The 13,659-nt window shown below is 41.2% G+C and overlaps 1 protein-coding gene across 3 annotated transcripts in view; it reads right to left on the minus strand.

Moving 5' to 3' along the window:
- Positions 1-1,969: 1,969 nt before the first annotated feature.
- Positions 1,970-13,659, minus strand: part of MSL3 (MSL complex subunit 3) — a 45,451-nt gene continuing 33,761 nt past the window's right edge. For all 3 annotated transcript variants that reach the window (XM_089652999.1, XM_089652998.1, XM_089653000.1), the window contains 3 exons: positions 11,577-11,676; positions 6,604-6,688; positions 1,970-2,362 (listed from right to left, as the gene is read on the minus strand). In XM_089652999.1, the coding sequence (XP_089509125.1) occupies positions 2,263-2,362; positions 6,604-6,688; positions 11,577-11,676 (285 nt within the window). In that variant the 3' untranslated portion in view covers positions 1,970-2,262. The remainder of the gene's footprint in view (positions 2,363-6,603; positions 6,689-11,576; positions 11,677-13,659) is intronic.

The raw sequence follows: 13,659 nt of genomic DNA on the forward strand, positions 1-13,659 counted from the left end.
TTTGCAGACTAACTTTCACATAGACTAAATAGTATACACCGATTTGGATTATTTTACCAAAGAAATGCAGCAGACTACATTTTGGCCTAAATTTATGAAGAAATATTATTTGCAAAAAAATTCTAAATGCATTTTTTCATGCATATAGAAAAAAAAAAATTTACAGTGATCATTAAAAGAAAGCTCTACTTGTGTGGGAAAAAAATGATACAAAAATTTCATTTGGGTACAGAGTTGCATGACCAAGCCATTACTAGTTAAAGTAGTACAGTGGCAAATAGCAAACAATGTCCTGATCAGGAAGAAGGTAAAACCTTCTAGGAGGTCAAACAGTTAAAGTAAATAAAAAAAAAAAAACCCACACACAAACTTGAGTGATTGGTTGGATTATAAAAAAAAAAAAAAAAAATAGCTCAAATCTACACGTGCTCTAAAACATTCCAGCAGCAAAGTTTTTTTTTTTTTTTTATGCTGGCTGCGCGTCTGTTGGGGAGAGGCACTCTCTCTAATTGTCCCGTTAACCGTTACCACCAAGAGCAAAAAGTGAAAAAATTTAGGTTGTCACAACAGGAATAGAAGGGAAATCTTGCAATGGGGTTGCTAGCTGTCGTGACAAGGTATTTCTCATTTTCTGTCTTGGTTATGACACAGTAAGCAAGGGGAAATCTCCCTATAAACACACAGATGGCAAACAAAAAAAGAACACTGGACAGGGGTTATAGCCCTCCTTTACTCTATCCAAATAAATCCACACAGAATCAAGTTTTGCCTTTAGTTCTTTAGCCGCTTTCCCGCCGCCCTATAGCAGATGTACTGCTACAGGACGGCATAGCTGCGCATGATATGTATGTATATACATACACGTAATTTGAATTTCGGGTAGGGGGCACGTATGCCGCCCTACCCGCACTGCTATTGGCTGCTGGGGTTATCACTGAGTCCCAGCTGGCAATTCTCGGACGGGACTCCAATTGTTGGTAGGGTTGAGAGGGGAGAGATCTGTGTGTAAATACAGATCTCTCTCCTGTCAGAATGGACATGGTGCTTTGCGTCTCTGCACAGCAGAGAGATGCAAAGCAGCATATCTCCCAAGTAACACACACACTTAACCTGTTGATCACCCCATATGTTAACCCCTTCCTTCCCAGTGCTATTGGTACAGTGTCAGTGCTTTTTATTAGCACTGATCATTGTATTAGTGTCACTGGGGATCTCAGTGACAGTCATTTCCCACCCAGAATGCCTGCCGCAGTCCCGGTATAAGTCAATGATCGCCGCCATTACTAGTATAAGAAAAAAAAATTCACACACACACACACACACACACACACACACACACACACACACACACACTTGTAGATACTATAACCTTTACATAAACCAATTAGTATACACTTATTTGGATTTTTTTTTTGGGGGGGGGCGGACATGTAGCAGAATACACTTTGGCCTAAATTTAGGAAAAAAAATTCTTTTAATTTGATGTTTTATAGCATATAGTCAAAAATATTTTTTTTCCAAAAATGGTCAGTCTTTTTTGTTTATAGCGCAAAAAATAAAAAACACGCTGAGGTGATCAAATACCACCAAAAGAAAGCTCTATTTGTGGGAAAAAAAACACAGAAACATTAATTTATGTACAGCATTGCATGACAGCATAATTGTTAAAGTAACGCAGTGCCGTATCACAAAAAATGGCCTGGTCTGGAAGAGGGGTAAATCCTCTGGAGGGCAAGTGGTTAAAGCCCACCCCATGAGCCACTTATATTCATATTTCCCTTACTCCACCACCACTCTGCTGCTCTGTGATCAAAACTCAGTTAGCTAGGACACATGTCAAAGGAGAGTATAGGTAGGTTGGTGAGCAGGTTTTCAAGAGTCCCTTAAAAATAAACACTGACAATCCAAACCCCATCTTTCTACATAACCAGCAAATTCAGAAACACTAAAAAGAAAGGAAACCCTCCAATTGTTTATAGCACATTTTATTTAAGAAACATTTTAACAAGACAAATTTATAAGACTACAATTTTTTTTCCCCAAACAGATGTGATGAGTTGACAATTTGCAAAACCATGACAACCAATTAATTTCTTCATCAAATCACAAGGTTGAGAAGTAAAATGGTAATAGTCTTATTTCCTGTCTGATGATCTATATATGCTTTTCTTAAAGTTCATTTCACAAATTCACATTTCCTAAAATATACAACCATATAATTGGGCATCCAAGCAGTTCACAGACTGTATAAATGACAAAATTTCAGTAAATGGCACGAGGGTTCTTGGTGGTGTAGTTGGCTTCACAGGCAGTCACATAGGCAGATTCTGGAAAGAAGTCTTCGTGATACTCCGCAAGAAATCTATGAACCAAAAACCAATGAATTAGACACAGATTTACATGTTTATTACCTATAACCAGGGAGGGCACCTTGATTCAGTAAGTATGGGAACATTATTTTAGGTAATCTAGAAAGTTATCCAGTGTAGATAATATGGTAATTTACAAATATAAACTGAACAAAACAAAATAAAATATTTAAGAAAAAAAAATGGAACACATGCCAAGGACCAGCTCCACACAAAAACTGTTAAAACCAGAATGTGATTCAATGTGTCAGCAACCATGCATGACTAATAGTGAGAAATTCCCACCAGAATTTAAAATTGAGCATGGCTAAAATAGATAAAATGTTCTGCATTTTCAAGAGTCCAACAAGGAAACATAACCTTAATACTTCTTACACAAGCATGCTTTACCTTTGTTTTGATATTAGAAATGCAAGTCAGTAGATACCTACTAACCTCTAAGGAACAAGGGGGATGAGTCTGTTTAATCAGTTTCATGTTCAGTTTCTCAGATAGCATGTCCTATTAGAGATGCATTTGAATTGCAGCAAAAGTAGGCAAATACAGCCTTTTGTGTTCAGGAGCATGTATTTGAGCCGTACTGCATTCAAATGTAAAAGCCAGCACATGACAGCAAAGCCACATGTACATAAGCCCCTAACAACTTGGCTAGAAATTTGAAATGAGCACCTTAATTATGAACAGGGATCAAGGCAGACCACCACTGATATCTCAGCAATGGTAAATGAAGGATAAGTTAAAGTGGAGCTCCAATCTCCGGTGAACAAAAAATAAAAAAGTTAGCAGCTACAAAAAACTGTAGCTGCTGACTTTAAAAAAAAAAAAAAAGGAAGAACAGCCACTCACCTGTCCTAGGATCCAGCGGTGTCCTCACTGCCTAGGAGATCATAGCGGAAGTGGGATGGGTACCTGTCAAAATCGGGTACCAGATTCCCCCCACTTCCCAAAGGTGTCCTTACTAAGACAGGGAGCGAGGCCTTAAAACAAAAAGGAAAGGAAAAAAAAAAAAAAAAAAAAAAAAACTTCCCCTTTTGGGTGAAGCTCCACTTTAAATTTTGAATACACACTTAATAAGGGGATCCCCTTCTGTTGGAATAAGTTAACCTGTATGCCAAGTTGTTTTGCTCACTTTTGGACTTTTGGAGTGGGGAAGGGCAAAACCTCCATTACATTTTTAGTGAAATCTGGGGCTCAAATAGCCAAATTTCCCTTCCTTTTCTGTTCTGCCGTTTTACCAGACAGAAAGTGACAGGAAGTTCCATACAGTACCACGACAGAAAGAAATCAAAATGTTTTTATAAGTAGGGTAGGGGGAAGACTATAACACCCGTCAGATTTTTATTTCTCGCTGTGCCTCAAATGCTATCTGGCGAAACTGTAGTCAGTGACGGTAACTATAACAGAGCCCCAAGATAGCAATATTTTTAATCCTTCCCCACTATATTAAAAACTACAAAAAAAAAAAAAAAAACAAGTTTTTGTCTTGAAATGCACTTTAGGGGTCTGTTGACACCAACCATTACAACGCAATGACTGGTGTGCGGTGCAATTCAGTGGAATGACAGGCTAATGCGTTGCACATTCCACTGGTCACTTTTTTTCTTTAACTTTTTTTTTTTTTTTTTTTTTTTTTTTTACAGGTCACACGGTGACAGTTCATCAAGTTCCATTTGGCCACCGCATGGTGCTGGGCAGTGGATTGCCTAGGACAGCACGGAGGAAAAAAAAAAAAAAGTGGAATATGTTCTTTTAAATTGAGAATATATAGATTGAATAACATGTCATAGATCTAGATATAACATGAAGAGCTTAATGAAAGGATTTCTGAGACTTTATGTAAGGTTCTTTCAGCTGACAAGCAAATCCTGAAATACAATTCAAGTAACAATTTACTTCTTAACCGTTTCAATACCGTGCAATTTTACACCTTCCTGCCCAGGCCATTTTTCAGGTTTCAGCGCTCTCACACTTTGAATGACAATTGCGCAGTCATACAACATTGTACCCAAACTAAAATTTTATCATTTTCTTCACACAACTAGAGCTTTCTTTTGGTGGTATTTAATCACCGCTGGGGTTTTTATTTTTTGCTAAATTAACAAAAAAAGACCAAAAATTTTGAAAAAAAAAAACACATTTTTCTTTGTTTCTGTTATAAAAGTTTACAAATAAATAATTGTTCTTCATAAATTTAGGCCGAGATGTATTCTGCTACATGTCTTTGGTGAAAATAACCCAAATTAGGATGTATTATTTAGTTTGTAGGAAAGTTATAGAGTTCACAAACTATGGTATAGATCTGAATATTGATCAATCCTGAAGTACTGACAGCCAATCTAATTTCTTGAGGTCCAAGAATGTCAGAATAGTACAGATATCCCCAAATGACCCCTTTTTGCTGAGTAGACAGTCGGACGTACTTCATAAGAGGCATGGCGAGTTTTTTGAAGTTGTATTTTTTTGTCATAATTTTTCCGAAAATGAAAAAATGAAAAATATTATTTTCACTATTTTTTTTTTTACATACTGTCACCAGTGCAGTACAGCGTCATCATATAACTGGCATGGCGGTGAACAGGGACACTGACTGGTGACAGTATGAAAAAAAAAAAAAATTATATTTTTTTTTAATTTTTTTTTATTTTTTTATTATATTTAATTTTTTATTACATTTTTTTTTAATTTTTTTTAAGATTTTTTTCATATTTTACTATGACCAAAATAGTACAATGTTACCATAGTAACATTGTACTACTTTGGGGAAGTGATCAGTATTTTTTTTTTTTTTTTTTTTTTAACACAATTTGCTTATAGCAAAGAATTACTTTGCTATAAGCAAGCATTTAGCTGAATGAAATCGATTCATTCAGCTTTTTTTTTTTTTTTTTTTTTTTGTGCTTAGCTGTGATTTGGTCACAGCTAATCACATGACATGTGCATGTGATTAGCTGTGACCATTCACAGCTAGGCACTAGTATACAATGGATGGCATCATGAATGAAGCCATCCATTGTATACAACTGTCATGTGACCTGCTGTGATTGGTCGCGGCAGGTCACATGGTACCGGCAACGGGAGCCGGTACTCGGATCTGTCATCGGCCGTGTCCGAGGTGCACGGGCGGTGACAGATCCCGCTGCTGCGCCGCTCTGCAATAGCGCAAACGGCGCATGTGCGGGAGCACGCCAAATGGCGTGGACCCGGAAAGCTGCAGCGCTTTTCAAGCCGCCAAACGGCTATTGGCCGGGCGGCTAATGGTTAAAGCAGCTCTCAGACAAGGGGTATCTGCATTTCTGCCACTAGGGGGCACTGCAAGGGAAAGGCTACAATTTAATGTACCTTCTACATTTGGGGGATTGTTGTGATACAGTAGATTATAGTTTCTGTTCTACTCTAAGGCCTTGACAGGTATGAGGGTAAATTTGACAAATTTAGTTTATCATTATGTCCTTTAAAACATCCTATTAAAATGTTCTCCATCACAGCATAATGTTTACCTATAGTCTGGTCAGTAAATTGTTTTTTTTTCCTCTTCTCAGTAAAATTGTGAGACCAATATCTAGAGCAGTGTTTCTCAACCGGGGTTCCACCATGATCTACCTGTCCATCACAAACTAAAGACTGACTGGTGTGCAGTGCAAATCAGTGGAATGACAGGTTAGATCCCTTTCCTACTGAGCAGACAGTTAAGCTGCAGAGGGAAACTTGCATCACTGTCCTGCGCTGATCCCAGTCGACCCTCTCCTCTCGTCTGTCCCAGATGCCAGTGTGTGACATCACTCGGGAGGGACACGAGAGGAGGGAAGGTGGGGGATCAGTGTGCCAGATATGTTCCAGAAGCTTTCCTGAGCTACTCTGCATGAGGAAAACTGCTACAGACCCCAGTATTGTGCCCTCCAGTACTGTTTCCTCCAGGCCCCCTTGTGCTGTTCTTTCCTGGATCCCCTGTGCTCTGCCCTTCTGATCCCCTGTACAATGCTCATTGCAAGTTTGACCCAGAATTGAGCATCTGTACAAAAAAAAAAATATATATATATATATATATATATATATATATATATATATATCAGGCTCTATAAACAGGTGTCCAACACAGAGTAAAAAAAGCCTTGCCATACATAAACAATACTCATCACATAACCATCTTGTCTCTTAATATGCAAACATACACAGCTCCTCTTGGTACGTAGAGTTAAACAGGAGCCCAGTACAGGAATCTGAACTATTCACATACCTTAGAAACAATTCAAAATGCTTGAGCAAAACTTTTAAGTTCTTCTCATCAAAGAACATTTTTCCCATTATATCAGGAAGTTTCACTAGAAAAAAACAAAAACAAAAAACAAACATTCTTAATTGCTGAATTTTGAAATGTATAGAGACTTTAAAAAAAAAAAAAAAAAAACAGGGCATTTCATTTAAAACCAGGCATGAAACTAAAGGGTTCGAAAGGGTCATATTGTGGCTATTGTGGGGTGCAATATGTCGACTGAGGGTTGCACCTACTTAATTCCAGAAAATTATTATGGCACTTAACGTATAGAAAAATGGTAGTTTACATAAATTTACCTCCTGGAAATATTTTATTGACTTTCTCTGGGATTACCGTATTTTCCGGCGTATAAGACGACTTTTCAAACCCTGAAAATCTTCTGAAAAGTCGGGGGTCGTCTTATACGCCGGTGCGAGCCGGTGTCAGGGCGGCACTTTTTCGAGGCCTCTTCCTCCAACGGACACTAAGTACAGGGGTGGGCAGAGGGGCTGCTGTACCTTACCTGGCTCCGGTCCCACGATGATCCGGTCCAGGAAGCGCGGCCGCTCGATGGTCACGCGGCCGCTCGGCTCCGCCTCCTCACCGGTGATTGGGCGCCAGCACTGGAAAGGCACACAGGCGACCAATCACCGGCGAGGAGGCGGAGCCGAGCGGCACCGCGAAAATCGAGCGGCCGAACTGGAAGAAGGAGCAGCCGCTCCTCTCCCCCACTGACACTAACGATGGGGCACTATTCCTCCTCCACACTGACACCAACGATGGGGCACTATTCCTCCTCCACACTGACACCAACGATGGGGCACTATTCCTCCTCCACACTGACACCAACGATGGGGCACTATTCCTCCTCCCCACTGACACCAACGATGGGGCACTATTCCTCCTCCCCACTGACACCAACGATGGGGCACTATTCCTCCTCCCCACTGACACCAACGATGGGGCACTATTCCTCCTCCCCACTGACACCAACGATGGGGCACTATTCCTCCTCCCCACTGACACCAACGATGGGGCACTATTCCTCCTCCCCACTGACACCAACGATGGGGCACTATTCCTCCTCCCCACTGACACCAACGATGGGGCACTATTCCTCCTCCCCACTGACACCAACGATGGGGCACTATTCCTCCTCCCCACTGACACCAACGATGGGGCACTATTCCTCCTCCCCACTGACACCAACGATGGGGCACTATTCCTCCTCCCCACTGACACCAACGATGGGGCACTATTCCTCCCACTGACACCAACGATGGGGCACTATTCCTCCCACTGACACCAACGATGGGGCACTATTCCTCCCACTGACACCAACGATGGGGCACTATTCCTCCCACTGACACCAACGATGGGGCACTATTCCTCCCACTGACACCAACGATGGGGCACTATTCCTCCCACTGACACCAACGATGGGGCACTATTCCTCCCACTGACACCAACGATGGGGCACTATTCCTCCCACTGACACCAACGATGGGGCACTATTCCTCCCACTGACACCAACGATGGGGCACTATTCCTCCCACTGACACCAACGATGGGGCACTATTCCTCCCACTGACACCAATGATGGGACACTATTCCTCCCACTGACACCAATGATGGGACACTGTTCCTCCCACTGACACCAATGATGGGGCACTATTCCTCCCACTGACTAATGATGGGGCACTATTCCTCACACACTGACACTAATGATGGGGCACCATCATTGGTGTCAGTGGGAGGAATAGTGTCCCATCATTGGTATCAGTGGGAGGAATAGTGCCCCATCATTGGTGTCAGTGGATGAAATAGTGCCCCATCATTGGTGTCAGTGGGAGGAGTAGTGCCTCATCATTGGTGTCAGTGGGAGGAATAGCACCCCATCATTGGAATACCATACTGAAATAGCAAACCATATTGAAATCAAATCTGATGTTTTTTCATTTTTATTTGGTGTGTGTTGGAAGAGGGGTAGTCTTATACGGCGAGTATAGCTCAAACCCTATATTTTAACAGGAAAAGTAGGGGGTCGTCTTATACGCCGGAAAATACGGTAAATATAGTAATTTGTCAAATAATGAACAGCTGGGGGTTATTTGTTTTTTTTATACCACTGCGGGTCACAGAACGAATGAGAGCTGCATATCACCTATAAAATAGAAATTTGCCATGCCAGATTTAAACCTTTATTCTAAATATTTTAAAATTATGCGTTCGTAGATTTGTAAAATTATTACTTCATATAGCTGTATATTTCACACTACTGAAACGTTCCTAGTTATAAAATATACATCTTGCAGATAAAAATTGGATATTAAAAATGGTTATTGGTTAGTAAAGCAGAGAAAAAAAAAAAAAAACACCACTTGCACAAAATGTCAAATCCACTCAAAAAATGTCCTGCATCTTCCCCAAACCTAAATTCCAATCAAAGCCTTTTATTAGCAAAATTTGAAGCCCTAATTTGTCACACATCTACATGAAAGTGTATGTCTCCCTGCTCTTACATTAAAATGTGCCTGTTGCCACTGGAGAGCAAACAAGCTTCAGGTTAATCCCCTACACTATATAAATTTACACCTCCGCTGGGCACAGGGGTAAGAACAAACCAGTACCAGACTGGAAGACATTCTGTCTTGGTTGCTTATTTTTAAAAGGCCACATTACATACCAGTTGGTAGCAACTATGCTTTCAACCCATTTTGCAGAGTGGGATACAGACCTTCAAACTGGATTTTAGATGCAGGTGACTGGCAGAGCAGATTCTGAAAAAAATTTCAATCTAGTATGCACTGTAAAATCCATTTTTCACAGTCCAATGAAGGATACAGCCCTTCATGAATATAAAAAACAATGTGCCCCTCAATGGACAATAGATTGAGGGGCAATATCCATTGAGGGATACGAAAGGGGTCAATTTACTGAAGGCAAATTAGACTGTGTTCTTAGCAAACTGCAGTTGAACTCTGCAAGTGCAGTTGCTCCAGTGCTTCATAAATCACATGCAAGCAAAAAAAAACAAAAACAGCATTTTTGCTTCCACATGATTGGATGATGGAAGTCAGCAGACCTTCTGCTCATATACTAAGCTCTGGAGTAACTGCTCTTGAAAGGTGCAACTGCACTTTGCACAGATCACAGCCTATTTGGCTTTAGTAAATCAACCCCAAAGCCTTTAACCTACAGGTTATACTGCTACATACAGGACTGAACACCAGCAAACAACTACAGGTCAGCCCAGTATAGCCCCTCTTACTACCAAGCATGTCTCAGTTTTTTGCTACTGTCCTAAGAGGAAGAACAGCTTTTTCAGCTCTGCCATTGTAAAGGCTTGCCTTTTTCTACATGCACTTTTTTTCTTCAATCAAAACTCTTTTGCAACACTACTGAAGGCTTACCCCTCCATGTGGGGAGCTAGATTGATGGCACTGCATTAGGACCCTAGTGGACTGGAAGTTGCAGTGCTTGCCTGGAGGTGACCTTCCAGGTAAACTTTCCAGACCCAGTTCTGGTGAAGTTAGCCAAATAACGCTTTTCCAAGTCCAAACCTACTAGAATCTTCTCCGTACTTGCCCTCTCTGAAAACGCACTTAGTGAGTAGTCCAGTTGCGCTTATTTTAAGGCTGCTGGGGGCCATTATTCTGCATTCCCACCAGTTTTGCCATGGAAGAGGATGGAGCTGTGGGACTGAGCACCATCATTTGCACTCTTTTCTGCCATAAAGCATCTCTCCTGCTTGCAAAGAGTCACTATTAACTCCATTTCTGAGTTACCTAAATCTTTGATGAGCTTACCCTGAGGATTGCAGTCTACTGCTATTACTCTTAAATTAAAAGGAGGAGATAGTTATTGCTGCAGTGCACACCACTCAAACTAGAGAATTAGCCGGCTGCCTCCACTAGTGTTGTTTCAAGCCATGAGTCCTTTAAGATTCCTTTTGGTATATTAAGCCCGATTTTCTTTTGCCCCCTCACTACTGCAAAAAGCACAATTTAATTGTAGTTGCTGGGATAGCTGTGTCGGAGGGTATTTTCTAGAGCCCGATTGTACCATGTATATCATATTCCCATTAAAGAAATATATCATATTCCTCAATAACCCAAACTCTCTTGGCTGTGAAAGGGCACACTGAAAAGCGTGGGTACAAGCATGAAATTTTGTACACTGCATTATCTATGGCCAGTCTTAAACCATAAAAAGGATTCTGGCTGGACCAGATTCTTGTTTCAAGATGGCACTCAAGTATACAGAGGCAGAGCAGGAAGTGCCAAGGGAGAAAAAAAAAAAAATGATAGCTTCCATGTAGTAACATGTAAACATTTCACGATTTAGAACAGGCTGTACTAAAATTATAATTTGCAGGATCCAATTCTATTTTTAAGTGGAACTTTATCCAAAAGGGAAAGTTCCACTTGTCTGCATCCACCCCCCCCCTCCACTGCCACATTTGGAACTTTATTGGGGTGGCGGGGAAGGGGGGTGAGGAGCAGGTACCTGGATTTGACAGGTACCTGCTTCCACTTATGAACAGATGTACCGCAGCAATCTGAGCGGAAAGGTTCGCCCTCCTTCCCTCACAGGCTTCTGGGACACGTCACCTGTTCCAGAAGACTGCGACCCATTCACAAAGCATAGCGCTCTTCATGAATGCACAGTAGGCAACCGGCTGTGAAGCTGCAAGGCAGGGAAAGCCTGGAGCTCAGATTTCAATGCAAAAAAGGCTTGCCCAGGTTGTTGCTACAAAAACATTTGTGTATGGGCAGCCTCAGTGGAGACTTGGTGAGATGTTATGAACCTTAAAAATTATATTTCATGTATACAGACTACAGTTTTGACAATTGAGGCTGATCTACTCAGAATATGAAGTCTGCCACTGGAGTTATGAAAAAACGGTCAATGATATGAATTAGCTTTTAGCCATTTTATGAGAGATCTCTTACCAAACAAGCGGAGCAGATGTTGTGACCCATATATGTAAGAAGGAGGTGGGGGTTGATCACTTTGAGGGTAATTTTCTGGCATTAGTTTCCAAGACAACACCTATGGAAAGAAAGAGCTCACTGCGTTATCAAAAGCAGTGTATAGATTCTTTTAAAATGCATGTTAATGCCAGTTTTACATAGCAGCACAAACAGAACTTCTAAAAAAAAAAAAAAAAAAAAAAAAGGCTTGAGGAAAAAATGTGTAGGTGTTTAGGTTATAAAATCTGATGCCTTTGTTTTGTGTAAAAGTAAAATCTGTTTATCACAGGCTGAGTGAATGCAGTTGGTGCTGCATGTGGTATTTATTTTCAATATGTGGTGTCACAAAAAGTGTTAAAGCAATAGGAATCAAACTCTGCACTCTACATTAACATATCACTTCTGTATATTAAAGGATATTTTCAGGATCCATTTATGCAGTAAAACTATACTTACCGTATTTTTCGCTCCATAAGACGCACTTTTTCCCCCCCAAAAAAGGGGGGAAAATGTCAGTGCGTCTTATGGAGCGAATATGGAGCGGCCGGTCCAGTATTTCCACAGCGGCCGTGTCAGAATACCGGGCCGGCCGCTCAGCTCTGCAGCGGGACCTTATGGAGATGCCTGCTGACCTTTGGGGAGGTGGGGAGCGGGTACCTGAATTTGACAGGTACCCGCTCTTACTTTGTTCTTTGATCTTACCTGTTCCTCTATCCAGCGGCGCGCTGTCTTCCGGCTTCTGTAGTGTGCACTGGGCACGACAGCTGGGTGCCAAGTGCGCATACGCAAGAAGCGGTGCTTTTTGTGAATGGTAAGGCGTTACCTGGGACACATGACAGATCCCAGAAGCCGCCGGACCAATCACAAAGCGCAAGTGCTTCTCGCTCATGCGCACTGGGCACCCGGCTGTCATGCCGAGCGCCATTACAGAATCCGGGAAGACAGCGCGCGGCTGGATCGAGGAACAGGTAAGATCAAACAAAAACTCTGCGGAAGTAAGAGCGGGTACCTGTCAAATTCAGGTACCCGCTCCCCACCTCCCCAAAGGTCAGCAGTCATCTGTACTGTCCGCAGTCTCTGGTCATCTCCTGTAGTATGTCCGCAGTCTCTGGTCATCCCTGTGCTGCCTGCAGTCTCTGGTCATCTCCTGTACTGTGTCTGCAGTCCATTAGTTCAGAATTTTTTTTTTCCTGTTTTCTGCCTCTAAAACCTAGGTGCGTCTTATGGTCAGGTGCGTCTTATGGAGCGAAAAATACGGTAACATTTCAAACACTAAAAAGCCAAAAGAATGTGAACAGCAAAGTCCAAAGGAGTTTTCCTTGGGTCTATAAAAGATGCAGCCTCCAACTAATCATTTACATTTTGCCTCAAATCTGCATGTAAAACAGACCAAATCAGATACCATTAGGTGACATAGCACTCCTGTATTTAGGCTTTTAAATGCTAGGGAAATTTGGGAAATTTGTGCATTTAGATGTACTTGCCTTTACCTGAGATTACATGCACTCTCATATGGAAAACAAATTGGCTACTAGAGTCACTAAAATTCTCTTTAAAGACAGAATACAACTTCCCACAATGGTGTAATGTATTCTTTCATTTCCAAAAATGCGCGGTCTTAATCACTTGATTTTTTACAGATGTATACTGTACTAATTAAACAAAAATGCTTAGTTCTGTTATGAGAAAACTTTTCGTACTTGTCCCTTTAGGATAATTTTGCATGAACTGTCATGATCAGATCTTAAAAACCTGTGTAGCAACGATCAGATTAATCGATCAATCCCTCCAAAAACCTTCAGTTGGATTTTCTCATCGTGTGTACTAGGCATTAGTGGTCATTTTAAAAGTCAAAAGATATCTGAATACAATACACACTGAATCAGCATGAGGAAAAAAGCTTTCAACAGGGAAGAAAAAAAAAAATTAATTACATAAATTATAACCCTTTGCCAAATTTTTGGATAAGACTTGCAGACATGTCCTAAAACACTACAGTACTACGGTATGAAGAAAAAAAAAAAAGTTTACTTTAAAAAATAAAGGACAAGTGCGCTCTTGA

The sequence above is a fragment of the Staurois parvus genome, unplaced genomic scaffold, assembly GCF_062004578.1.
Source record: "Staurois parvus isolate SC_StPar_1 unplaced genomic scaffold, SC_StPar_1.0 ptg000696l, whole genome shotgun sequence".
NCBI lineage: Eukaryota > Metazoa > Chordata > Amphibia > Anura > Ranidae > Staurois > Staurois parvus.